This window comes from Apostichopus japonicus, chromosome 17 (assembly GCF_037975245.1).
Source record: "Apostichopus japonicus isolate 1M-3 chromosome 17, ASM3797524v1, whole genome shotgun sequence".
In the NCBI taxonomy this organism is placed as follows: Eukaryota; Metazoa; Echinodermata; class Holothuroidea; order Aspidochirotida; family Stichopodidae; genus Apostichopus; species Apostichopus japonicus.
This window is the reverse complement of record NC_092577.1, coordinates 33,009,291-33,036,583: the sequence shown is the minus strand read 5'-3', so window position 1 is coordinate 33,036,583 and position 27,293 is coordinate 33,009,291. Positions and strand designations below refer to the sequence as shown.

General features: G+C 38.3%; 1 protein-coding gene across 5 annotated transcripts in view; it reads right to left on the bottom strand.

Moving 5' to 3' along the window:
- The window catches only part of LOC139984220 (phosphatidate phosphatase LPIN3-like), a 31,505-nt gene extending 8,404 nt beyond the window's left edge, over positions 1-23,101 (bottom strand). Inside the window, exons 1-13 of one of the 5 annotated variants that reach the window (XM_071998030.1) lie at positions 22,898-23,101; positions 16,541-16,760; positions 15,840-15,935; positions 14,533-15,317; positions 14,196-14,334; positions 12,451-12,498; positions 7,152-7,369; positions 6,263-6,385; positions 3,676-3,743; positions 2,423-2,688; positions 1,903-1,997; positions 1,050-1,194; positions 128-276 (exon numbers count right to left, since the gene is read on the bottom strand). In XM_071998030.1, the coding sequence (XP_071854131.1) occupies positions 128-276; positions 1,050-1,194; positions 1,903-1,997; positions 2,423-2,688; positions 3,676-3,743; positions 6,263-6,385; positions 7,152-7,369; positions 12,451-12,498; positions 14,196-14,334; positions 14,533-15,317; positions 15,840-15,935; positions 16,541-16,720 (2,312 nt within the window). In that variant the 5' untranslated portion in view covers positions 16,721-16,760; positions 22,898-23,101. Of the gene's footprint in view, positions 1-127; positions 277-1,049; positions 1,195-1,902; positions 1,998-2,422; positions 2,689-3,675; positions 3,744-6,262; positions 6,386-7,151; positions 7,370-10,990; positions 11,030-12,450; positions 12,499-14,195; positions 14,335-14,532; positions 15,318-15,839; positions 15,936-16,540; positions 16,761-17,785; positions 18,001-22,897 lie in introns of those variants that run through there. The other 4 variants (XM_071998033.1, XM_071998032.1, XM_071998031.1 and 1 more) reach the window with 4 other exon arrangements.
- Positions 23,102-27,293: the final 4,192 nt, after the last annotated feature.

The following is a 27,293-nucleotide window of genomic DNA, read 5'->3' as shown; positions in this document are numbered from 1 at the left end:
CAACTTTTGAGTCTGCACTATATAAGACTAGTTATTATTATTATATTCTTATTATTTTTATATATTAAAGAAAACATTGAACACTGCCGCAACCCAATATGCAAGGATTGCTACGAATCTGACTTACTTTGTGATGGTGCCGTCTATGTCAGACACGATAATTTTACTGTCGTAACGCCAGAGATATATGGTAGCCTGACATTGTGTGGTGCCCTGGTAACGGGTAGTGACGGAGAAACACACATGGTTAGGACCAGGCTTCAAATTCAACTTTTTCTGCAAAGAAAATGTGAAAATATACTATATTTTGGGCTGTTCTGCTGAAAATACCTGAGCAAAATGGGGAGCTAGCGATCGTAAAATATGTAGGATCGGGCTTTTCAGGCAAATGGATGTCCTTGAAACTAGATGTCTCCATGTGTATGCCCCAACATTAACAACACGTCTATTTTTAGTCTGTTGAATTAGGGTCACATACAGGAGGTAATTTAATGTTCACAATTTTACTTCTTGTGAAATACTAAAAGAGAAAAAACAATTATGCTGTGAGTGAAAATTGCTACACATCTGTGCATATGTATAATAGCAAATTTGACCAAATTGAGTGGTACTGTATTTGTGACAACTTATAAATTATTCACCGACACACCAGTCTTTTACATGAGTAAACGATGCAGAAATGAAAAGTACTATATATATGAAATTGCTAAAATCATTTCATGTCATTTATTTGCTTCTTCACGGTACAAATGAATAAGTCAAATATATAAGAAATAACAGATGTGATAGTAATTGATCTAAGAAAAACACCCTTGTGGGCTTAGCAAGTAGAAAAACTCCCTGAACAAACTCATTAAGTCATAAAAGTACCTTACCTAGATGTTGCACTTGAATGGGGTACCTATCAATTTTGGACAAGAGGATCTTGGCCATAAGGATAGGTACAACCTATTTGTCTCTGTTTTATTTTAAAATGGACCTATGTCTCTCTCCATCTATAGGAGAGCTAAGCAGTTTTGTACAAAAACGTAGCAAATCAAACTACTTACGAGTTCTTCTGAAGACAGTCGGATACTTTTCTTGTATCGTTCTGGACTGGCAGTCGCCTGGCGCTGATGTTCCACACCTTGCAAGATGTCCTTAACCTGGCCACTGACACTCCCGTCTTCACAGTCTTCCTTGATTTCCGCAGAGCTAAGGACGAACAAGGGGAGAGAGGATTAACTTACGTCTTCCGATTGGGAGTAGGTCGACCTGTTTGTTCTCGTTTGCTGAATGATTTATAGTTTCAAACTTGTCAGACAACTGAGCATATGCGACTCCTGAATCACTGATGCAAAGCTTTAGAACAGCTATACAATTATGATTTGCTCTATGTCACAATTGACCAAAACTTATTATTCTTTACAAAACAACACCCACAAGGCGAGCTTAGACTGTATGAAATTATTCTGAACTTTGAATGCATTTTAACAGTAGTCATGTTCACTACTAATCTCTATATAATCGAGCAATCAATCGATAAATCAATAAACAATCAATGGCATTCATGAAGTGCCAAAATCATTAAACTGCTCTGAGGCACCAAGTCACAAATCACTGTATGATACACACCACCCACCTTGGTTCACTTTAAAAATATGCATATGCATTACCATCTCATTCGTACACATTATCATGGAAATTTATTGATAGAAATTTCATTTCCAGCTGTCACCCCAATTACGCACACATCTAGGCTAGTAAAATATCCATACGAAATGTTCTTGCAGGTGAAGGACGTACACGAAGGTATTCCTTCATTAGTGGACATGTGTTTTGCTTTGGATATTTCCTTGGACTTATGCCAGACTGGGACAATAAGGTGATTTACGGTCGTTTAACTCTCTGTAGACAACTTACTCCTGTTTGACTTCGTCCTCTAAGTTCACAACAACCTCATCTTTGGATGAACCTTCCGATATCCGCCCTTCCATCTGTTCTTCTGAAACTTCTCCCTGATAGTCGAGGAGAAACGGAAATGCAAGTCATAGATGAGAATTCTACAATGCTCTCTTACTCTTCGTTCTCTCTTAAAGATCTAAAAACATGGGTTTCGTATTTACAAACATGGATGCATTTAGAATGTTTGTGAAGTTAGAAATCTCATCACTACGCAACATGTTTCTTCAACCCCACCCCCTCCCCTAATGGATAAATGATTTGTACATTATAAAGAAAACCAAAACTGGCATAACTCACTCTGCTGTTGCCAGAATGTTCATAAATGTTCATCAAATTTCCATTTTTTTTTTCATCTTCATGCTAAAAACATGCTGTTAGAATGTAAATTTGACCTAAACATGCAGATTTGCCAGATATGTTATTCTTAAGACAGTGAATTTTAAGAGTTACTGCAATATATCCCTTCTTAAGTTCTCACCTTCCGGGGGGATCCCATCTTCCTGGGCCAGAGCCATTCTGTAAAGCTTCTCCTACCACCCTCTTCCTGTCTCTGGTCCTTCATCAAACTAGTGACGGTTTGGTCCGGCAGAGGTCTCTGGAAGGCCAACATGGACATTAATATCGGCCCTGCTACCTGCCACGTGTAAAATTTACCTCCTATCCTGACTACCAGGTTAGGATTACTCAAGATGATAGGGTCGCTGGAAAATTTGTCAAAGGAGATGATGTGCTGGTTGAATTTATCTGAGAATGGAAGGAGGAGAATGAGATAGTGAGTTAGCATCTCCCACGGGGTAATTTGAAATTTACTTAATCTTCTGCAAGTGGCTAAGTACATAAAAGAGACAGGGGTGTATTTTTATATAGCGCTTAACACCAGCAATAGGTCTCAAAGCGCTTTACAGACGTTATATTACCCCTGGTCAATGATAACCTGTCCCTGAGACAATCCCTCCAGTCGGCAGCAGTTATATACTGCGCCCAATGATGACAAGTTACCTCACAGGTACCCATTTAACCCCTGGGTGGAGAGAGGCAAGTGAGATATTTAAGCATCTTGCCCAAGGACACAACGTAATGAACTAGGCATGAATCGAAGCAGCAATCCTTGGATCACGAGTCCGACGCCATAGCCAACTGGCCACCACGCGCTAGTGTATGATGGGATTGGGGGGGTGAGGGGCAACGTCCAGTCCTAAAATATTCAAGAAGATGCACTTTGATTCCTAAAATTGAACAACCATAGAAATAAACCACTTTTTGAAACATCGCTTACCCATATGTTACTAGTGCCCTACTTATCCTATGAACTCTGCCAGGCATTCCTTCTCAACAAATGTGGTGGTGCATTTTGTTAACAATAAACCTCACCCTTAATGACAATTCCTATTTTCCCCAAAGAGTCTTTTAGGAATGTTTACATTTTTGCTTTTCACAATGCAGACTTGAAAAAACAAAAACATGATCAGTTTTCACATTTTACTTCTTGTTATTCTCAAAATGTTGAATAATCCAAAAAAAATTGGATGAATGGAACATTTGGCAGAGATGAAAGAAAAGTGAAATTCATTTTCATTTTTCTGTGCCATGGGGATCATAATCCTCTTAAAGAAGCAGATGTCAAACAATACATCCCATTTGGGCTTCAGAGACAATGACTATCGTTTGTTTGTATTTTGTAACAAAGCCTCTGATCCTTTGTTATTCGCCTATTAGAGTCAGATTACTCACCCATAGGGACCTCTCCAATTTCCATCTCCAGTCCTCCACAGAGGGACATCTGAATATCATTACAGAACCTACAAAATAAACAGAGATAACAAATAAAAGCAGTTACCATTAATGAAAAAGAAATCCAGCTCTGGTCTGCTGAGCAGTTTAATCGCTCCAGGGGTTACCAAAGTTATTTCTTTTTTCCATTCAAAGTTCACTGCTGTTCCCAGCTTATCTCTTATTACACAAACAAACTAAAAGACCGGAGAATGTTTTTAAACGGAGAGGCCATGATAAACGGGTTGTTGACAGCGCAGAATGACAAAAATAACTCCATTATCTGATAAGAGGTATAACGGGAACCTAGCTGAGAGTAATGGTTAAAAACAGTAAATAAAACTGTCTGTGTTTCAAGTGCTGGGCAAGGGGTATGATCACAGGAGTAACAATGAAAATCACCCCCCCTCCACTTCCCTTCTCTCCCTCCCCCTCTAGTATAAACCTATAGAAGCAATCGAAGTGTCAAAGAATAATGCAACATTAACTTCTACAGCTCTAGCTAGTTTTTCAAATGCTACTCACAGTTAACTTCCTTTGGACAAAGTTAGCTACATAGTCTATTTAAAACTTAATTAAAGGTTAACATAACCCACCAAAAAGTATTGTTAAGTGTAACCACACAGAAGTTATTGTGTTGGAAGCTACTACAGGCTTTTTGCATAGACAAGGTTCTTGGCAAGCCAACCTTTCTGTTTGGCCAACCCGGGGTCTATTGGTGTAGCCAATTTACAGTCCTTTTTATTGTTATTTTAGCTAACTTGTTAACCTGCTGTGTTGCCACCCTGCACAGGCTATTTGTGTAACCAATCTACAGGATTTCTGCATAGCCAACCAGCAGCCCTTTTTTGTGGACAAGCAGCAGGCTTTTTGTGTTGCCAACCAACAGGCTATTTGTGTAGCCAACTGACAGGCTTTTTGTGTAGCCAAACGACAGGCTATTTGTGTAGCCATCCGATAGGTTATTTGTGTAGACTACCGACAGGTTATTTGTGTAGGCTACCGACAGGTTATTTGTGTAGCCAGCAGACAGGTTATTTGTGTAGCCAACAGACAGGCTATTTGTGTAGCCATACGACAGACTTTTTGGCTATTTGTACAGCCAACCGACAGGCTATTTGTGTAGCCAACAGACAAGTTTATTTGTGTAGCCAACAGACAGGCTATTTGTGTAGCCAACAGACAAGGTTATTTGTGTAGCCAACAGACAGGCTATTTGTGTAGCCAACTGACAGCCTTTCTGTGTAGCCAATCTTCAGTCTGCTTTTTGTAGCCAACTAGCAGACACTTTGGGTAGCAAACTAATATGGGCTTTTTGCAAGTCAAGTCACATGGTACTATTGTCTGAGCAACTTACAGACAGGTCTGTCATATAGCCAGACAAAGCTAGAACAGTTTAAAATCCATCACGATGAACCATTCGGATTCACAGGGAATTTTGACCCCGACTGGATGAATGTGTTTTTCAAAAACCAACTCAACTCCTCCCGCATGCAACAACATCGATACTCTTAAAGTCTAAGGATCCCAGGAGAGGAAATCAATCGTTTCCGATAGCTTCCTTTCACAGATAACCGACACATCAACAACAATTGTGTGAAAGTGTGAAAAACAACTGTGTATTCTGTGAGTTTGGAAGTGCTTAGAAAATATACAAACTGCTTAGAGCTTTAGGGAAGTGGGCGACACAGACCAATCATACATTTTAAAAGTTTATCATTGCTATTGACATCTGAATTTCCCAAAAAATTGTCACCTAGGGACTTAAAGGAGGTTAAAAGTTTAGGCCTCCATTGATCCCATCCTACTGAAAGACAAATTTTTCCTCACTCAGGCATAATTTATGGTTGTAAGTTGAACACCTCTATCCCCCTCCCCCCCCCTCCGTATGCTCCCATCCCTTTCCCCTGCCCCTTAATGTCTATAGAGAAGTTTTAGAGCTAGAAACTGTAAGAAGCTTCACCTTAACTACAATAACCTTTTCACCAAATTTCAAATTTCATGGAAAACAAAGATAGGTGAGAACTTGCAAAACTTTCAACATGGAAGTTTGAATGACTAGAGGCCAGATCTTAAAGGATCTGATCACAATGGATGATCATAAAAAAAAGCAGGCATTTCTTGTATTTCATTCACCTTTTAGTATCATAAGACCTTATTTAAAAGTGAAAACGAGGAATAAATGACATGACGTGAGTTTTACTAAAAGATCTCTCCCAGTGGACTGTTTCATCATCAGGGATGAGCCTGGGGTAAGAAAAAAATTACGGAACTTTGCAAAAAATTGCGGTATAGGCTCCAGTTTGCGTATGCTACAATGTGTTAGGATAATAGTTTTTGTCCCAGAGGTAGAAAAGAATTCACGGATATTCCCCGAATTCGCGGAAATAGCTCATGCCTGCATCATTGAAGACAAATGCAGCTTTTGTATCCATAGCATTCGGCACACTTCCATGATGAATTTATGGTCACAACTCAATCGCAAATGTAACATCTAGATAAAAACGCAACATGTGAAAGAGAGAAGAGAAGAGGAGTTAAGACTGACCTGAGGTCATCCAGACTAGGAGGGGACTCAAACTCCACGGTGTTTGGAGACTGAGGGAGGGATGCCCCGAGATCTGAAGACTTGTCTTCATCTTTAAGGTCTTGTGAGATGTGTCTTAATCGTCTGGATAGAAGGAAAATATGAATATGCAAAAAAAAGTGTAATATTGTCGAAAGTTGGACAATCTTCTGATAACTAGTATAAACTAGTATAACCTTAAACTGCAATGTTCTGTAGGTATCCTAAGGGTCCACAATAGATCACCCACGACCCACGAAGGCACCCTTCCGAATCTCTAGTCTTCAGATAAGCACATGAGTATTGTCATTGGTACACCTACAGACTGGAGATCGCGAAGTTTATGAACTTGACTCCTAGTCCTGTTACAGTTCTACTATAAAAATATTAACAGGGATTCGTACCATCTCGGAACATGCATTAACTATATTGCAACTCTGATCCAATTGACTTTGTCTTCTCGATACAATCAGCCACAAGAGAACTGACTTAGGAATGCAAAACTGTATTAATTTTAAACAGGAATCTACCCAAAACATCTCATGCAATGTGCTATAACTGAAACTGAGCTATCCAGCTATAGAAGTCGGTGGCACTTTATCTGACCTCCAACAATCTCCCACTACCCCCTCCCACACCACCCTCCTACTACCCCCTCCCACACCACCCTCCCTTTCACTACCCCTCCCCCATCACCCTCCTACTACCCCCTCCCCCCACCACCCTCCCACTACCCTCCCTTGTTTTCTTACTGGAGATGCCAGAAAAAAAGCCAAAGTAATGAAGTGACATATTAGTGGTTTTGGAAACACACTTTTAAGATGGATGTATGATGTGTGGAAAGAGCATTGTGAGAGTCAGGAAACAATACCTTTCGGGAAAGTACAAGGCATAGACTTCTGGGTCGATTGCATCCGAGGCTAGGTCGTCAAGGTACATGCCCCCCTGGGTTCCCCCATCCTGGGGACCTCTCCTGAAGGACAGGCGAGACCAAAGTGACTTTCGGTCTTTCTCTTCTTCCGCTTTGGACTTTTCGCTCCCATGATCGATCTGAGAGCTCTCTGTCTTTTTCTTGGATTCTGGACTGGCCTAAAGTAGGAGAAGACGAAAAGAGATGAACTTGAAATCTACTTAAATTATATCTAAATTATATCTGCATTGTCTTTATAATCCAGTGGAAAGTACTGTCTCAAGAAGAACCCCCTATTTTTATTTACCTCATACTTATTACTCCCCAATTATCATAGGACACATGGCAGTGAGGGACCGTCTTTGACCCAGTTTTGTTACAACATCCACTTTTAACCATTCAATGAGATCATCATTAAAATAGTGAAAAGAACTGAATTAGCAACCATGTTTCAGCTGCTACAAGGTCTCCCACTGTGTTGAACTACCCCTCCCACCCCCTTCCCCCTACCATACCCATCCCCTTCCCCCCCTCAAACCCAATGTTTGGTGCCTCCAACCAACAATTAGGTAACTTTTCGCATCAACTGTTTGCTTTTCTGTCGAGACCAGTGATTCTATAATAGGTAACAGATAAGTGTATATATGTTATTAGCAATGTACCTTGGACCTAATTAACTACATTTTGTTTTGCTGTTATTGTTTAAATAACTGCGGTTTGTTGTTAAATATAGTTTAAGAGTCGCTCTGTCAACAGCTTCATACCTGCTAAGATTTTATAGATAATAATAATCATAAGGTACTCTACAGTATCTGCTCTTTTAAGAATTAGCAAATGATTTTATTTCTGTCTGTAAAATCCTGCATTGTTTACCTTTAGATAGAACAATGGAATAATTGCTTCATCAGCACAAAATCTAATGGACAAATCTTAATTACATGCAACAACTTGTGGACACAGTAACTAAATATGTATCACAACTTTTACAAGAGAGATGCTACCAACATTTCAACTCCCAAGAAACCTGGTAATGTCGGGCCTTATTGAATTTAGCACTTGGTAAGGTAAATCCAACCCTTCTTTTATAACACATGTGTACAATGATACATGTATTGTAAATAATATTAACACAACCATCGCTTAGTCGATTTTAGATCATGCATATATCAGCATACATAATACCATATCATTTGTAACTGGCATATTAGCTTATTAATCCTGCTTTTAAATATATATATACAGTATATAATATGAACACCACCTTGATACAATTAGAGCAATATGAAAGTATTGAATTGATAATATCAAACAAACATCTTGAAAGAAACAGCTGAAAGGGGAAAAGATGAAAATCAATCTGGTAACTGCAAGATGCAGGGAGCTGTAATGTATATATACTGTAGAACACTACCGGCAGTACCAATATACCGGCACTCTCAAGAAGCAAAGACAAAATAAATAGGGATTTACGAGTGACGATACTGACCTGTCTCCAAACTAAATCAGTACTTTCCCATCTTACTAAGCTACTGTACATGACTGAAAACATTTTAGCACTGCGCCCTCTATTCCTACTTCCGAGTCTCCGCCCACTTTCTCCTAATTGTGAATCCAAATTTATCCAAGAGACGATCACCAAAGTGTTAGAGAGTGATAGAGAATCATCTGATCGGAATCCCGGAACAAACATCACGTAGTTTTTACGTCTGAATGGTAGGACGGAGAGAGTGGGTTGGTGCCCCGGAAGTGGAAATAGAGGGCGGCACTTTGCTAACACGTTTCCAGTCGTGTCTAGGTAGATGGGAAAGTACAGATGTAGTTTGGAGACAGGTAACAGAGGAGCGAAGTAAATTAGTTAAATGAGGACTTTCGGAGCAGTCTTCTGTCTGGTGACTCTAAGACTTCTATCGTTCACAAAATAAGAAAGTAGGTGCACAAGCAACAGTAACACTGCTCATTATCACTGTAGACAAGTTAAAGGCATTGAAGACTCCCGCACAAAGAAACCTCTGATGCCGGTAATCTGACCTAGTTTCCAATGAGGTGTAACATAAGTGTTAGATACCACCATTGATCCCAGAAAATACACACACAGCTTGCTACCGTCGGTAATTAGACACTAGTGTACAGTCAATACATACAGCTTAGGTCAATACCCACAATACAGGGTAGCAGCGATGGACATCTCAGGTCCAGATAAAAGATAACAAGGTATCACGTTTCATTACTGTGGTTTGGGGCGAGTCTTCAATGCCTTTAACAACTGATGTTAATGATAATGCATGCAGAGTCTAGGTCATCTGGGAATCGGAAATTTTAACAGATTTTAAAATGTTTATTTCATGAGAGAACCTGTAGGCTCTTCAAGAATAAAATGCTTAAAATACAAAAAAGAAGATGGGCTCTCTTATAGATGGTACAGTACTGTACAATAAAAGTGTATGATCCTTACATAAGGTGTATATTTATGAAGCAGTGCTGTACAATGCACAGGGCTACTGTATATGCGGCATCAAGCCACTTCTTTATAGACTTGCATTGATATTGTGCTTGTATATTATGCATAAAGGTCACTATATTGACTTCATTCAAGACTTTGAGAAAGCTCACAAAGATGTTATGACCGTCACGCTCCCACCTTTAAGATTAAAGCGAACAGTTTGACAAGTACGAAGTTTCGACGAGGACAACTTGGCAAAGATGAAAGACATGATAAACGTTAACCTTCTTTATCAATCAACATTTAATTTAATGTTAATATTCATTTTTGACTAGCATTGTTTACATCATGAAAATAATGAAAGCTTTGGTTTTGAGTGTTTTACCCCTTTTAATGGTGTTTTTTTATGGAAGATCTATCGAATCGTAGATTTGCTCTCAAAATAACTATTTCTTCAAGCAGATTCAAGATGGTAACTTGAAAAACTGTACAGGGTTAGCCTTTAGGAATCAAGCACCCTCCACACTCCCCCTCCATCGCACCCCCCCCCCCCCCTCCATCACACCCCCTCTGGGCATGAGAAGACAAGTAAATAGTGTGGAGTTTATGTGTCACATTATGCCGTGTTAAGATACAGTACGTAGCATCATCAATCAAATCTTGCAATTTTGAAGTTGGCAGACATTTAATCATTAGTCCTAGTGGTTCATAACAACAATTATTAACCAAAACAAGATATCTTTGTCAACAAGATATTTTGACCTAGTAGCCCTCAGGCATTCAGAAGGGGGAAAAAAAATGAAAAACATTAACAGTCCATCAAAACTGACTGATGAGGCTTGGTTTAATACACAGTTACCGAGGTAATTCTAGAGCAAAAAGATTATTAGTTGAAGCAAGCTTTCAGCATTTTTGAGTCATAGGGAAAAAGTATATTTTCTATGGAATATGATTCAGTTTTTTTTTTTTAAATGAAAGTATTCAAGTTGACAAGTTAAGCTAATTAACTACACTGACCAACCATTTCAAGTTCAATTAACTATCAAAGTCATTTTACTGGAAATTAAAGAATAGGAAATCCTGGTCTTGAAAGAATGGCGGGAAATACTGTAGTTGAAATATTAAACCAAGAAAGCAAACCAAAAACTGCAAATCAAAAAGCAGAATATAAACAATAATTTAGCAACACAAAGAGGATGGAAAATTAATGGAATTGGAAAAAGAAAATATAAACAACTTGGTGATATACAACAAAGGCAGCATGTAGATATATGCAAAAAAAAAGTAGCCTGAAACAAAAGCAACCAACATGTGCATATTCAAAGACTTGCAAAGGGTCATGCAAACATCAAGAATATACCTCTGCAGCTTCCACTGTATGGGATTCATCTGTCATTACCTTCAGTAGTTATGGAAAGGAAAATTGAAAATGCAACATATGCACTTTTGCAAGCTTCATGAATATTCATATTATCAAACCACACCGGCTCAACAAAAGCAGGAATGAATTTTGGTAGACTCCAGGGAATTTTTATATTTCGCAACCCGGGACACAATATGCAGCCATTTAGCTTGGAACACTTTAATAGTGTCATAGTGAGGCATTACCTGGAAAGGACAATAGAATATATCCAACAGAAAATGCAATTTCATGCACAAAAGAACGAATTTCCATTGTTTACTGTACTGCACATTGCCGTACTGTACAGTGCTTTACTGTATGTACTGTATATCATTCACACAAATAAGAACCATTTTCTCTCGATATTTGCAAGCAGGATTTTTTGCATAATTGGTTGATAACTTTATAAAGTACAGTAGCTCATGGATATTTATAGTATTTAAAGTTAGGCTCTGAAATGGAAGCATATTAACATGGAACATGGCGATTAAACTGTGCCTTTCACATGATTAGCAACTATGCTAATGAACATAAATTATTATTATTATTATTATAATTGAACGGAAAAAGAAAACTACAGTATATTGGGTCTTCGGCGCTTTGTATATAGCAGTACATGTATCCAGGGAAATTTTCAATAAAAATTGCATATTTTTCAAAATATACCTGGATGGACAAACATGAAAAGCAGATATGATTTATGAGTGTACGTAACCCAAGCCATGTTGTCTGACATGATGACGTGAATACTGCGTATGTTACAGTAATTATGTACTGTATAGTTGAAGCGAGCGGATCTTTCACTCATCTCTTTGAAAGCTTTCTGTGATCGAAAAGTTGCATCAACAATTTACCTCAATCATCTCGGAAGCATCTCAACTTACTTCCAGACCACACAATTTCATACAGTCAATTCCTCTAACAAAACACTTCACAAAGCACCCACATGTATGAGTAACGGTTTGATGGACATAAAAACAAGTTTCAGGTACATTTTCTCGTAATTTACTCGTACAAGCAGATCTTGGCAATTTTTGTTTTGTTTTGGTTTTTGAAGTACAGTACTGTACATTCCTCTACAAACCAAATTGAAGGTCTACAGTTGTGTTACTTTAGTTAACATTTAAAGCTACAGTAGTCCACTGGTCAATAAACACAGCTTACACTAGCTTTAACACAAAGAGCCATTGTCCATCCTTGGTGGTGTTTGTTTTCTTTTCTTTAGTTTTTAATTTTTGTTTTAGTTTTTATTTTTTTTTAGTTTATTTTAGTCTTTCTTTGATCACAGAGAGCTTCCACATAATGCAGCACTAGCTAAGTACTGTAACTGTATGTAAATGAGTCTGAAAGCTTTTATATGCTGGCATGAGGAAGGTTAAATATTTTAGTTTTCTGACTCAAGCTTTGTAATTATGTACCTCGCCTTCCTCGGGTTGCTTTATCGGTTCTCCGTCTTGTAAGTGACGCTAGGTTAAAGATGCAGAAGGGTCACGTGACAGTGGTTTCTCCAAATACCAAAGTGAGATTTTTAAAATATGATAATACATGTTTTTCTCGCTTTGTTTAGAAATTCCAAGCAGTTATTTTAGCATGTATTCTTAAATATGGGAGGCACTTTACATGTCACTAACAGTCTTGAACAAGAGCATTAATTACAGCATTCCAATGACGGAAAAATTGCTTTGCAACTGAAATTGTACCAACCATATCTGGAGGAGAGACAAATTAATACTGAACTATAGTCTATAGTTCCTCGGGTGGGCCATCCAAACTGAGTTAATCTCATCAAATTTCTCCCACATATCATTTTTGATATGAATCATGAAATTGTGTCGCACATCAGCACATTCTTGGCCAATTCGGCAGGAATAGCAATTTAAATGTCTTTCAGCAGGAAACACCTTGTCATGGGCATTGGGCAACACTGTATTGAACTACTGTGAAGTGCATAGTACAGTATTTTGACACTCCCAACAGTAATCATACTTTACATTTTTTTTGCAATATTTATCTTGTTAGGTACATAGACATTTTTAACCACATATCTGTATGCAGTACGCCTTCTTTTCAAGCATGGCATGATGTGAATTCCACATTAGTGATGTTTGCAATTAAAATTTAAAGATATTTGTGCCCAACCCACGCTTGTATATACTGGCAATCTCACTACATCTACAGTGCAAACACAGAACATTTTTGTACCAGCAGAGTACAACACACTGCTCTGTGTGCCAAGAGAATTCTGTGGCGAGACGACCACATGATCTTGAGAAATGTGGTTGTAATGTAAACATCCGGCGATACTTGCATATATCCTGTACATGCATAATGAGACAATTCATATGCACAAGGTGATGCTTCATATGCATAAGTAACACTACATAATGCACATTAAGAAACAATTCATATGCACAAGGTGATGCTTCAGATGCGCAAGGTGATGCTTTATATGCATTAAGAAACACTTCATATGCATTAAGAAACAATTCATATGCATTAAGAAACAATTCATATGCATTAAGAAACACTGCATATGCATTAAGAAACCATTCATATGCATTAAGAAACACTTCATATGCATCTGTTGAATGCATCTATAGGTTTTACTCTCCTCAAACTTCTCTGTATGAAATATGATCCCGCGATTGTATTATAATTAGTTAGCAAGAACAGTTGGACTGTTACCAACTTTTTAAGGTCTACAGTAGAAACAAGGCATCATTATCATGTGGCCAGTTTCACTGACTTTGGAAATGTATTGTGTAGCTTAGAGTACATGACTCGGTGGCCATTAAGAAGCCCCTTAGTAACAGATATAATTTTGGACGTTGTCCCTTATTCTACTGTGTAAACCATACTGTATATATGGCAACTTTTCTGTACAGCTTTCATGCATGTTATATATTATGCAAGCTGGGCTGCCAACAAGAAGCTGGTAGGGATCTCCATATGTTTTTTTTCCTTGATTAGTTAGAACAGAAAACTCTTACTTGTTGAACTATGTACAGTAAATGAACTCAAATATGTGCACGATTCAGTATCGCAAAAAGAAAAAGAAAAATTTGACCAAATCCAAATGTCTGCCGTTTCAGTTTCATTATTCTGTAGACGTTAGAACCGTGAACAAGACCAACGACGATGTAAATTAGAACGGAATTCTCACCTCGGGTAATTCTCCCCAGTTCCATTCGATCTTCTCAGTGTCCGAGATGGATCCTTTATTCCTTGAGATGTGAAAAGGACGGTTGTTGGTTTCTAATTCTGTGTCACTCTTTGGAGTTGGTGGACGAGTTGTTTCTGGGCTGTAATTGATGGGGTAAAAAAAGAGAAAAAAAAATGAATAACGTAAAATTAACACTGAGAAAATAAGAAGCCCTCCTTGTGGTTGTATGGAAACGATTTACAGCGCTACGCTGTAATTCCTTGTACAGTGACATTGGAAATAGACAATATCAAAAGATTATGAAGACAAAGACAGAACCCTGCTCGATAGTTCTCACCTGATTAACGGTGTCATGTCGCCCTCAGAAAAGACATGGAAGATTCTGTCCGACGGATGCAAGGACACGGCGGACCAATCCTCTGAAGTCATCGCAGAAATTCCTTTCAAGGGGTCTGCTCGGTCCAGCGGCTCCCGAATAGGGGGGACTCTGGGGGAGGCCAGACTATCGACGTCTTCCATGGTGAACATGCCGTTATTGTCCAATTCATCGGAGGAGGAGAAAGAGCCGTCCGAATCCGACAGAGAGCCCTGTCGCCACGTGGTCGTCATGTCTGTGCTACTCAAGCTAGACGAAATGTTTCTCTTGACGTCCCGTTTCCTCTTTTTCCTGAATTTCGTACGGGCCTTCTGATTGGACGATGGAATCCCGGTGGTGCTGTCGTCCGAGATCTGTCGTCCGTATCTATTGTCCCTACTACTGTCGTCCAGACTGGACTGGCTGTCCGTGTCTTCCTTCCCCTTCAACGACCCTGTCAGTCTCAGCTGCCGTTTGTCCTTCCCTCTGCCCACCTCCGTCTCGACTGTGACTTCCACGTCCCCCACCAGCTTCTCCAGTTCCCTCATATCCTCTGCATCGTGCGGCTCTTTGATATATTTCAATAATTTACCGACATCGTCATTACTTCTCTTGCCCGAATTCTCGGAAGAATCATTCTGTCGCTCGATCGGCTTCTCCGCAACGCCACGATTAAGTTCGCCAGCGTGAAGCCGTCGAATCCCTTCTTCCATGAGTGCCAGGTCCGAGTGTATGGGGGATGTGGCCAGGTTAGCCGGGACGGATTCCTAGCAGAAAAATCAAATTAAAATTAAAATATTTCAATCCTCTACAATTAATTGTCCTTTCCCACCTTGTATTTGCTGTAATGTACCTATCGCCTTAACTGAAACATGCTCAAGTTGTGCTAATTCATTACCACACAAAAGATGCATACAGTTATCGCTTATCAATGCACAGTACCGAACGGAATTTTAACATCTAAATATAGAGATGATTTTACAGACTCAAAACATACCATGTTTTGTGATGTTATCCTAGCTCTTGTAAGCTCCAAAGCAATTAATAAATGTTAAACTAGAAGAGTGCTTAAAGGTTCCATGGCATTAATAATTTGTTAAAGTCAGGTACAGAAAACTACAAGGGACAGAAATGTATGGCACAAGATGTAAAACTCTGTAGGGAGTGTAGCAAAGTTTGCAGCCAGATAGCAATAATTTGCTTTAGGAAAATGACAGGCTATTTGATTAACTCCCAGTCTCAACATCGACAAATCAAAAGACTTAAACTAAGATCAATGTTATACGCACCTCTTCTTCATTTGTTTCCTCCACAAAGAAGGCTTCTCCGTTATCACCCAACTTCATATAGAGATTCACAGGTTGTCCATTGATTTCGATATCCACCTTTTCATAGAAATTGGAAAAGGGGTTATTTAAGTTATAAAACTTAAAAATAATTTCAGTTTCACCTACAAGATCTGAATGACTTTTCCAAATTTTCACTGAAAGGCAGTGCAAAGCGATATATGTAATGATTAAGGATTTGAAAAACACCTGGCAATAATGTCAATTTGTCTTGCTTAGTCTTCTGTGTAGAGAGCTATAAAAGACAGCTTGTTGTCTACGACTACAAACTAAACTTACCTGGGCCTAAATTCCATTCATACTCCAATCATGTGCATTTCCCATTCATCCTTATAATATAGTGCTCACCAATCAAATGATGCCCTCAAATTTTAAATCTCTCCTTTTAAACATAAATGTAGGTATTATCCTCTGATGTCAACTTGAGATACAGTAACATCAATATAGTGACCCTGAATAAGATCTGCTCATCTTATTCCAAGGGAAGGCAATACCCATCATCATTATATCCCGTTTTACAAGAGACAAAGATGTCCAAGAAGGTAAGAGAGCACATATAACGAAAGGATGTGCAATGCAATATTTACCAAAAGCTCACATTAATGTTTCACACGGCCAAGAATTGGAGAAGAACAATAACTTACCACTTTCTCTGTACTTCTAAGAACTCCCATCTTTCCAAATCTCACATGAAATGGAGAACATGCCAGGCTGCCATCTGGTTGTTCCACTACAACTATATCGATTGCACCAGACAAGGTAGCTGGATTAAGGGTGCCATACCAATCCCTTAATCCAGAGTACATGCCCTTGATGATCTCCATGGCTACAAAGTCTCACACTACCTCTTTAGCCAATCACCATCTGTATAATGGAACATTAAACAAGGATGTAAGTCTTAAATTGCTATATATCAACTTGTTACAATATTTAGTATAACATTTATCCCAAAGTTCTGACAAATTAGACAGAAGTTTCATATATCATTATCACAGTGAATTTATCAGCAGAGAAAAGATCAACCGATGCATCATCAGTGACATATATCATACGACTTTGAGACTCATTTAGGAAGGTTGAATCTATAAATCATAAACAACTTCTGCTTAACTGCAGAATACGCCGCAACTCTTGAATGTCGCAGATTACGACTGAAAGTCGATATACAATTACAAGGCTATAGTTTACAATGTACTGCCATTCTCAAAGAGCCCGAAATGTGCGAGTTGTGGGGTATTCTCACAGGACTTTGCTACGTAACTTCTGTAGTTTGTCTGTACAGGGTCATATACAAATAGGTTTGACTGTCCACCAAGAATGTTACTCAATTCCTATGGTCTACCATTAGGTCAAGTCCAGGTTTGAGGCTAACTGAGGTTTGAGGCTAGCTGAGATGTTGTCAGTCTTGCCTATTCAGACTCTGACATACAGACAAGCTAATGTGAATTGTTAATGAATTGTTAGGTCTAAGTTAGTCTAGAATTAGTACTAAGTAGATTATAGATAGGCATACTAAGTAATGTTGTTAGGAATAGCAATCTAAGGTTAATAGTTCTGATCAATAATGACCCATACAGACTGCCCGTGAACTTGCTACACGTACCGCTTTTTAGTACCGGACGTTGCAAGAAAGGACTAGTAAGAATATTAGCACAAACAATTAGATGCTAGTACTAACTAGGCCTATAACAAATAATGGCTACAAGAACCGTACAGTATAGGCCTATGGCCTAGGCTACATCTTTCCTCTACCACCACTACCTATGCTACTTGCTAGTACTACTAACTACTAAGTACTATAGCAGTAATACTATCGTATCGGTTACTAACGCCGGTGATGTCATTAAACCGAACATTCCCCAAGAATCAAACAGAATTCAATGTCTTACCTAGACTTGTCACAAACGATTTTAAATGACTTAGAATCTTATCACAACAATACTAACTCGTTAAGAAGTAATCCAATATTCGGTAAGCCAAACGAAAATTATGGGTAAGAACATCTCGTTGACGTTAGCATGACAGAACTTCACATTACGCCATTACAGCACGCACTAAAGTTAGTACTAAAATTTCTCATAAGTTAATAAATACGGTATGAGTATACAATATATGTAATGAATATTCATATCTGTACAAACAACGTTATCTAGCTATCTGCGCTGCGTACGATATTATAATATTTGCAAAGACAAAGTAAAAGGTACTTTAAATTTGATGAATAAGCATATCATGTGATACGCATGTGTACGTGTACTGCGAAATTAGTGTGTAGCGTGACCTCGGGTGTTTTATTAACTACATCGCACGATCAGCTGATTTTCACAATGGCGTGATGACAAATAGTAAGGCATGGTAAACATTGTACAGTAAACATACGACAGTTTTATCTCATGTCCAAGGAGATTTATCTCATGTCCAAGGAGTTTTACTGGTAAGAAACACGCATGTCATGGGAACTTGTGTCCGTGTATTTTCTTGAAAAAATGCTCGTTCAGAAATTACCAGCAGAAAATTGTCACTTCTGCAAAGATATGGAGTGAACAGCTAGAAGGAAACAAAATATATTTTAAAGATATTGACTTTGTTTTTGAAGATATCTCTTTTTTCATCTGAAAATAACAATGCATTGCTACAAAGCCTTAGAAACTTGGAATCGTCACAGACAGTACAAAGTTTATATGACTCCAGGAGGATGGAGGGTGTTGGGGGGGGGGGGTTGGGGCGGGGGCATGTATTTAACTGGTTATTGATATTTTCATTAATAAGTTCCTGATTTTATCTACTAAAGTATTAAATTATGTACTTCTTATCCTCTTCCATCAGGGTTAGGACAAGTAATAATTTAAATCATTCTAGTAAGTTAACTTTCAGAAACAAAATGGCAAAAGTTGTGTGATCTTCTGAAAATGGGAAGGACTGCATGTTTATTTCAAAATCCCAGGCTATCAGGTTATGCACTTTAAGAACTCGAGTGGGAAAAATTTATTGGTAGATATGCTAAAATGGCCACAAATTTTGAAGACTTTTGGTATACATTTTCACATGACATTCATAATAAAGTCTGCATGCTAGAATGGATGAGGGCCGGGATGTTTCTTTTTGCATCACTTTCTACTGTAGCATGTATGATTTTCTTCCCTTGTAACCATGGAAATGTGAGAGTAACATAAATCCAGTGTAATTTATCCAGTGTCTTATCACAAACTGATGCCATGCAAAATGGTCAAACTTGTACACAAGTTGAAAGATGAATATTTATATATATATATATATATATATATCATAGGCGTAGGGACCATTTCAGTTTGGGGGGGCAGAAATTTTTGTGCACGAAAGTTCCCGTGACACTATCTAAGCGGAGCGCCACCATCGGTTGGTGCGTAGCGTACAAGAAAATTTTTGGCAAAAAATGCCTCTCAGATTGCCGGAAACGGCACTTCTGAGGCCTTGCAAGTTACATCTAAACATTCTTTATTTTATAATCTCACGTTTTAGAAATTTACACTTCCACAAAAATTTGGTAAATTAGAAGAAGAAGAAATGGTAACATCACTTTGAAGGGGGAAAATAGGACAGTATATTTTTTAAGCTCCTATTTAGTTACCGTATTTATTATTTTAACACAGTACTCAGCTACCTCCAGAAAAACATACATTGTTCAACGACACGTAGGCGGGATAATGTCGCTGTGTCAGGTGAGACTGCAATTTGTCTCACAAAAAAGTATAAAATATAACAAAGAATGTGATAAACCTGTACTTCTAGGCTTGTAGGCACTCCCCCCCCCCCCCCCCTTACCATCCATGAAAAAGAAAATGTTTCTTATATACACTCTTGTCGGAGATGTCCAGGTATACAGTTGACTAGTTAGAAAAAATTTGATCGTGCAAAAAGCGTGGTAGCCCAGATGAGCTGCGCTTACGGTGGTGTTACACGGAAATATTCGGGCATCACGATGCTAAATAAAGAAAAAATGGAATTTTCGGGCAAAAATTTGAAAAAGATTCGGGCAAGCTACTGCATATTTATATATATATATATATACATTTTTTTTTTCTCCTCTTAGGCTGCCCGAATTTTTCAGGACTTTTGCCCGAATTTCTTGTCCTCTGGAAATTTGGGGGGCAGTCTGCCCCCCCTGCACCCCCCCCCGCCTCGTACGCCTATGATATATATATATATATACTGTAGGGGAATTTTACACAGGAGTCATGTATGTATGTGTAAGAGCTTTCAAAACTACAACACAAAATTTGAACACTTAACAACACCTTGGCTGTAACCTAAACCAATCAAGTAACAGAAAAAGTAAACAAAAAAATATTATTAAATATATGTAGTAAAATATAGTTAAAACATTCAGTAATTTAAAATCTAGCTCTAAACATGACACAAAAACACTTCTAGTCCAACTTCAGACAATTTCATTGCACCAAATTTTGGATCACAACAGACTCAACAACAATAACAAACTAAGTAAAAATCACACACTGTAGATATAAACAGGTTACAGATCTACGGGTACTGAAGTCCTGTACACAGCCTTGTGAATTGTCACAATGGTACCAATTCATCTTTATATTTCTATAGTAAAGGGGTGTGGATATTGCATCCAATCACCGATACACTACTACACTTAAACAAGAATAACTCCATTGAACCATGAAGGTCAATACGTACAATACTATATTAGCAAGTCATGTACAAAAAGATCTTTTGAGATATAGTGGTACAACAGGCTATTTATATACGGTGAACCTGTATGGTACATATGAAGTTCTATTATAGTGCTGTGTACATAATAATATGTACTGGTAGTAGAGTAGGTTTAGATGCTGTTTTTGCCCCAAATATGCTAGATATATATTCAAATATGGTCACCTTTGGTCAAAATTCTTAAACTGTTTTTATTACAACCATCGAGGAAATTTTCCTCACTGGGACATTAAGTCAACTTGTCTGTTCCTTAAAAATGTCTGAGAACAATTTGGAGAGTAAAGACCTCCAGGAAGGAACTTTTTGGAAATCTTCTAGAAATTATAGCATGCTATAATTTGGGGCCTATACTGACTACCTTTAAACCTCTGTTAACTGTTTAATGTTAGTAACATTGTAATAGGCTATGCAGTACTGTTATTGTTTAGCTTCAGACCTACAATTGTACAATTTTAGCCACCTGCTAAAACTTGCATAAAAATCTACCGACTGGCAAATCAAGTTACTTTGGCTTTTGAGGGCAGCCTGATCATATTGGCTGATAATAAGCAGTAATATGAGGCAGTTGGGGCTGGCTTATACAGGAAGAAAGCTGATTCTTTGATTGACCGATTGTAAACCGACTTATCATGTGTTTATGCTTTAATGTCTGGCAAAAGAATGCAGGTGGAGGTTGTTTGTACCAGTAGCAAACGGCTAAATCCACTGGCATCTAGCCACTGATAATCGCAGAATATTGAAGCCAGGCTTTATATCACGATTTCAGGAGTTGGGCCGGTAAAAATTCCTTCCTCTTCTGGTGGATCATAAATAGGAATTTTTAACTATTTTGCTTTATTGCGGTATCTCCAAATTGGTGGAGGGTGATACCAATTTTAATCATTTTACCTATTTTGGGGGGATAATTACTGAAATGTAATCTGAATTTGATGTAATCATCTAGTCGTCCGTTAGACAACCACCTAAGCTGTTCTTGGTTGTCTGAACAGAAATTTGGTCGGTTCTCAGAAGACCGGACATCCATTAAACAATTTGCCCTGTGACATCCTTGTGATTAAGCAAATCTTTGCTTAGGGATAAAGCATTTGGCACATGTCCAGAATCCTTTGTTTAAATCTTTTATCGAAGTTTTATCTCAAGAAAAGGATTAATAATCTACAACAACAACAAAGGCACCAGAACTTAAAGTAAACATCAGACCACAACACAGTCACATGGCACTTTGTAGCCAAATTACAAATGAGATGACCTGATACATGAAACTTTTATCAAAAAAGTTAACCAAACTAATGTGGCAAAGAGCCAAAAAATTCACCCTGAGGTTATTTGGTCAAAAAACATGCAGATTAACTTACATTAAACTGTAAACAAAAAAGCTCAATACACAATGAAAGAATAGTGATTGTTTGAGGTATAAGATAATTATGATACATACATTGCTGGACTGATATATGTATTTCACACATGTTTGTAGAAACAATTTTTAAATGGGACACGATCTATCGTTAACTTTTGTATGGAGGTAAAGAAAACAAAAGCTGCCTGTATCTGTGTTAAGCCTCACTTAAATAGTTTTTAATAAGAACCAAAGGTAGAAAATGTTCAGTGTCCAAAATTTCACAAACATGACAAAATCCACACGATTTACATGACTGACAACATATTTAACGTCATGCAAGCCCAAATGCTGATTATTTAATGCTGTATTTCCAATTCAAAATGGAATCAAGTAATTTAAATTAGTTACAAAAATGTAAACTGGTAAACATTGAACAGAAATTCCATTGTGATTCATGAAACTGTACACTTTTATTACATTTCTGCAGATGAAGTACCTAGTAGCTTAAATTGAATAATAAAGAAACAGTTCATCAGGTATATTGATCAAAACAAAGTCAAAAATGGTGGTCGAACTGCCATTCACATTATTGGAGTGTTTTACACAATATGCAGTGTTCATGTTTTAATGTGAGATATTAAATGTCTTAAGTTCAACATAACTATTGTATGTACTGTGCACTAGATGAGAGCACTAGTTACGTTATTGCTTGTATATAGTAGTACAAATTCAAAATATTCACAACCAACGCCACATACACCTCTGGCATAATAATTATTTGGCGTTTTAATCATAATATAAGGAACATATGAGTAGTAATGCATATAGACCTACATAGTATTACTTCCTTTATTACAATAATGCAAGTGTTGCTATACGACGCAATACACCATAGCCGGCATATTTGTTGTGAAACCAAAACAATCAAAACCAGTTTACTTACGCCAAAATTTTCCTGCCAGTTGTTGGTTCTCAAGCTGTCATTCGACGTTTTATCTGAAACTATTTCACGGGTCCAAAAATCGTTATCTTTCTTAAACTTGATTTTCCTTTTATCCTAAAAGGATAAAATATAAACATCTGATCTATGTAGTAGGAACCGTGAACACTTTATTAGTAGTAGTAGTACTATAGTAGTAGTAGTATTAATTAGTACTAGTACTGCTGTAAGCCTAGGTAGTAAATTCCCTGGTCACATCATGAGATCAGTGACGTACAAGACCAGGCATCTTTATCATAACAATACGATATGCAAATAAGTGTATGTGACCAATCACATAAGCCAATCAAGGGGTGTGTTATGGGCATGGGCGGGGTAACTCCTATCGCTTTAGGTGACGTCATGCATCGTATCGCCTGATATGTAAATTGCTTACACATTTCCCGCGGTTGTCAGCAGGTCGATAATCGAGGGAATTTTTAAACACCTCTCACTGACGGACAAAAACATGGTACGATTTGTCAAACCATGCAGCTATCCATGGTCAAACATAGAAACGTTATTTTCATTATGATTTCAATGTTCGTATAAGGGTGGAACTCATAAAATTCCTGGCTTCCCCAGTAAAGAATTCCAACCAGCGTTTTAGGCGAAAGTCAACTGAGGGTCCAACCCATTTAATCAAGTGTAGTGTTAGTAACGTTGTCCAAATGATCATAAAATGATATTGTGGATAGAAAATAGTTATATTTTATGTTTACCTTCCAAAAGTAATCATTAAATTGTATAGCGTAAGGGTGTTGAAATATGCAGACAAGTGCTTTGAGTAATTAAAGTTCTGCTATACGTTACTACTTGGGGGTGTGTCCGATAATGCGTAACATTAATGTGAATATGCATATATCAATATTCATTACAGATATTCATATTTTTAAATTACAACATTGAATTGCTGCCAAAAATCGAGTGGAAAGTTACTCCATTCAAGATCGGTTGACCTTGCACCGCGAGTTTTTTTACCATGGCTTAGGACATAGTCTGCGCATATGTGATGATGTCACATGAGCACTCTTTCATCCCGAATGTATTTTAACTATTCAGAAGCCGTGATTTCCAAGAATAAAAATCTTTCTCAAGCAGCATGGTTGTAGAATTATTATGATTATATTTCCTTATGTTAGTGTAGCGACCTTGAACAACAGTGAGTTCAAGGGCGTAGGAACCGGGGGGCTGGGGGCGCCAGCCCCCCCCCCCCAGTGAAAAATATGGGGGCCGAAGTATCGTTCCGCCCCCGCTCCGCAAGTCAGAAAAAACCCTTTTTCATTTCCAAATGAGAAATAAATCTCATTTGAAGCACCAAATTGCATCTAAGGCCAGGTGAAAATGCAAAATTCTTTACAAAATGGAGTGGGTGTTGAAGTGTGCTATATTGCACCAAATTGCATCTGAGACCACCTGGAAATGCAAAAAAATTCCAAAGGGGAGGGGGACACCCCCTCCCCTTAGACCCCTCCCCCAGGCCGGCCATCAGTCTTCAGCCCCCCCCCCCACCCCACTCAAAAGTACCTTCCTACGCCACTGAGTGAGTTCATTGAGAAGTCAGATACGCCGCTTGACCATTGCTTCAACTGAATGTAAGTGGTTCTGATTTTATCCTGCCTGACAACCGGGGCAACTCAAAGGCAGATCTATGATCACGTACAAATTCCGTTCTTCATCATTTTCAAATTCGTGGTCACATGGGATTTTCCGCAAACTAGGCCGGGCGAGAACCACTTTTAGGTCGCGATTTTTTTTTCAAGTGGGCCCTCAAGGTTCAAGTTGCGGATGTCGAAAATTTATCTACAATTGCGGGTACTGTAGTTCCGACGGAGAACGAATAACTAAATTTTTGTAACATTAAAGTTAAATATGATTTCAGCTAAAAATGTCAATGAGTACCCAATATAGAATATATTGGATACTCGTTGGGATTGTAGCTTAGATCATATATTGCGCAGTATTCAGCTGTTTAGCAATATAAACAGTGGACGGACACAGTGTAGACTCGCTTCCCAATCCATGGACACAGTGTATAGGCCTCGTAATATGTGTAAGCAGGGAGTTGTTATGGAAGCTCAATCTCTGACCAATATCATGCCTTGTTTATCATTTCCCTTTCCAAACAGGATCTCGCGGTTTCACTTTCATTGACTCAATATACTTTATCATGCCATGGCCATGGATTTGCAAGATAGCGTTCTGACCATACAGGAAGATGTTGGTCTCAATAATATAAAGCCAAATCACCAGGTTAATTACGATAACGTGTCTATTCTATCTGTGTACTATAGGCATATTATCAATCATGCATCATCTGCATATTCGGGATGCACGAGATGCACCCTTCCCCCCACCCCTTCGCCCTTCCTTTATATTCCTCGTTGGCCCATCTCCACAGTGATCCGACCCAACTCTCTGTAGTTTTCCTGCTCATACAATTCGTTTTTCCCACATGAAGGTACAATGGTCTTACAAAAACGTGCATTTTGACGACTTTCATTTTAGTGCGAAAAAGGATAGAAAAGATAAACCAACAACATGTTAATAAGGAAATCATCTAAAGAAAATCTACAAAGGTCATTCATCCCAAAGTATCACGTGTTTCAGTGTTTTCGTTTAAGTTGGAGTTGTAGTTGAGTGTTTCGGATATTTAAATGAAGACTATAATGACATGTCGGTTTTTTTTTTAAATCTTCCATAGCTTGTTTTACACTGCCTGCCACGTATACTTCACATGGGAGTCGTGAAGGTAGGGTGCAGCGGGGACAGGGGTCAAACCGAAATGTTCTGACGTGTTGAAATTATCCCCGTGAACGTGAAAATAAGTGCCTTGAAATGTATTGCGGGAAGTCATGTTCCCCCGCTCCAACCCGCTCCTCCATTGTCGGGGCGCTGCTTTCATAAGTATTCAATTGGGAGTATCTCGAGCAGGGGTTGGCAACCTACGGCCCGTGGGCCACATGCGGCCCGCCAGTGATTTTTTTTTGCGGCCAGTGAGATGTCTCAAGAAAAGAAAAAATCAATCTATTTTACATCATCACAAAAAAAAACGAGCTAGCTGCTTAGAATTTATCTGCACTAATGTTGCTGTCAGGTAGGCCTATTATCACCATTGATTATCAACTGTACTGTATTGACATTATGCTTTTGTGAATAAAGATTAGTACACACACCTAGTATTGCTTGAAAGTCCTCGGAATCAAAGGTTTGAAATGAACAGCAGGTCGTTGGTTATGTGCGGCCCTGTCAATCTTTCACTCCTAAAATCTGGCCATTCATTCAAAAATGTTGCCCACCCCTGAGACTGGCATGGAGCATGACTTTCAGAGGCGTCCATTCCATTTCCGTAAACTGCTGGAACGGCAGTGAATAGGAACAGGGCCTTGTAATGGAACAACTCAGTGATAGGAGTGAGTTCACATGTTGTGAGCATGCGAAGATTTACACAAATCGTGAACGTTCAGATTTATGAACTGCAGACAGAATATCCGTAAACACACCTCCCTTATAAAAACGACTTTGTTAAAGTCTAACCCACGAAATATACACGTTCTTCTGACAGTTTCTACACGTGCTTGAGATTATATCATAGCCTATACACCTCTGGCAAAGATTAGATTTAGTTAATATGAGATAAGACAGTTAAATTGTAATAGCACCTAAAACAAAGTCAGATTGCTTGAAAGTTTCTGTTTGTTTTCTTTTTCTGTTCCTCTCCTTACTGTTTGTTTTGTATCATTTTGTTCTGTTCTGTTTGTTAGAACCAGCAAACTGGCCCATGTAATATATACCATCGGCATAGTAGTCACATCTGTGGTTGTCAACTATTGAAGGGGAACATTGTCTGCTGTCGATGGGTTAAATTCGGTGGTTTGTTTTTCATTACAATTACTGTATGCTATGTGGGTGTCATGTACTGTCATTTCAGTCGAGCTATCAGAGCCACGGATGCTGGTACACACAAAGCATGCTCATACATTGTGGGACAAACACTGCATAATATATCAGCGTATTAATCGTTATTTATACGCGTATTAATTGGAATATATACGCGTATATATTATTAGCCAATCATATGGCCCAAATATATCCGCGTATTAATTCGAATATATACAGGTATTAATTCGAATATATATATACACGTATTAAATAGAATACATATGGGGATTAAATCCAATATATGCACGGATTAATTAGAACATACACGAAAACACATTTACGCTCTTGCTATGTACATATACCAACGATAAATGTTTTGGCGGGCTCGCGAGATCACTTCATAAAGTGAAACTTTACAGATGTACAACACACATATATTCGAATTAATACGCGGATATATTATGCGGTGTTTGTCCCA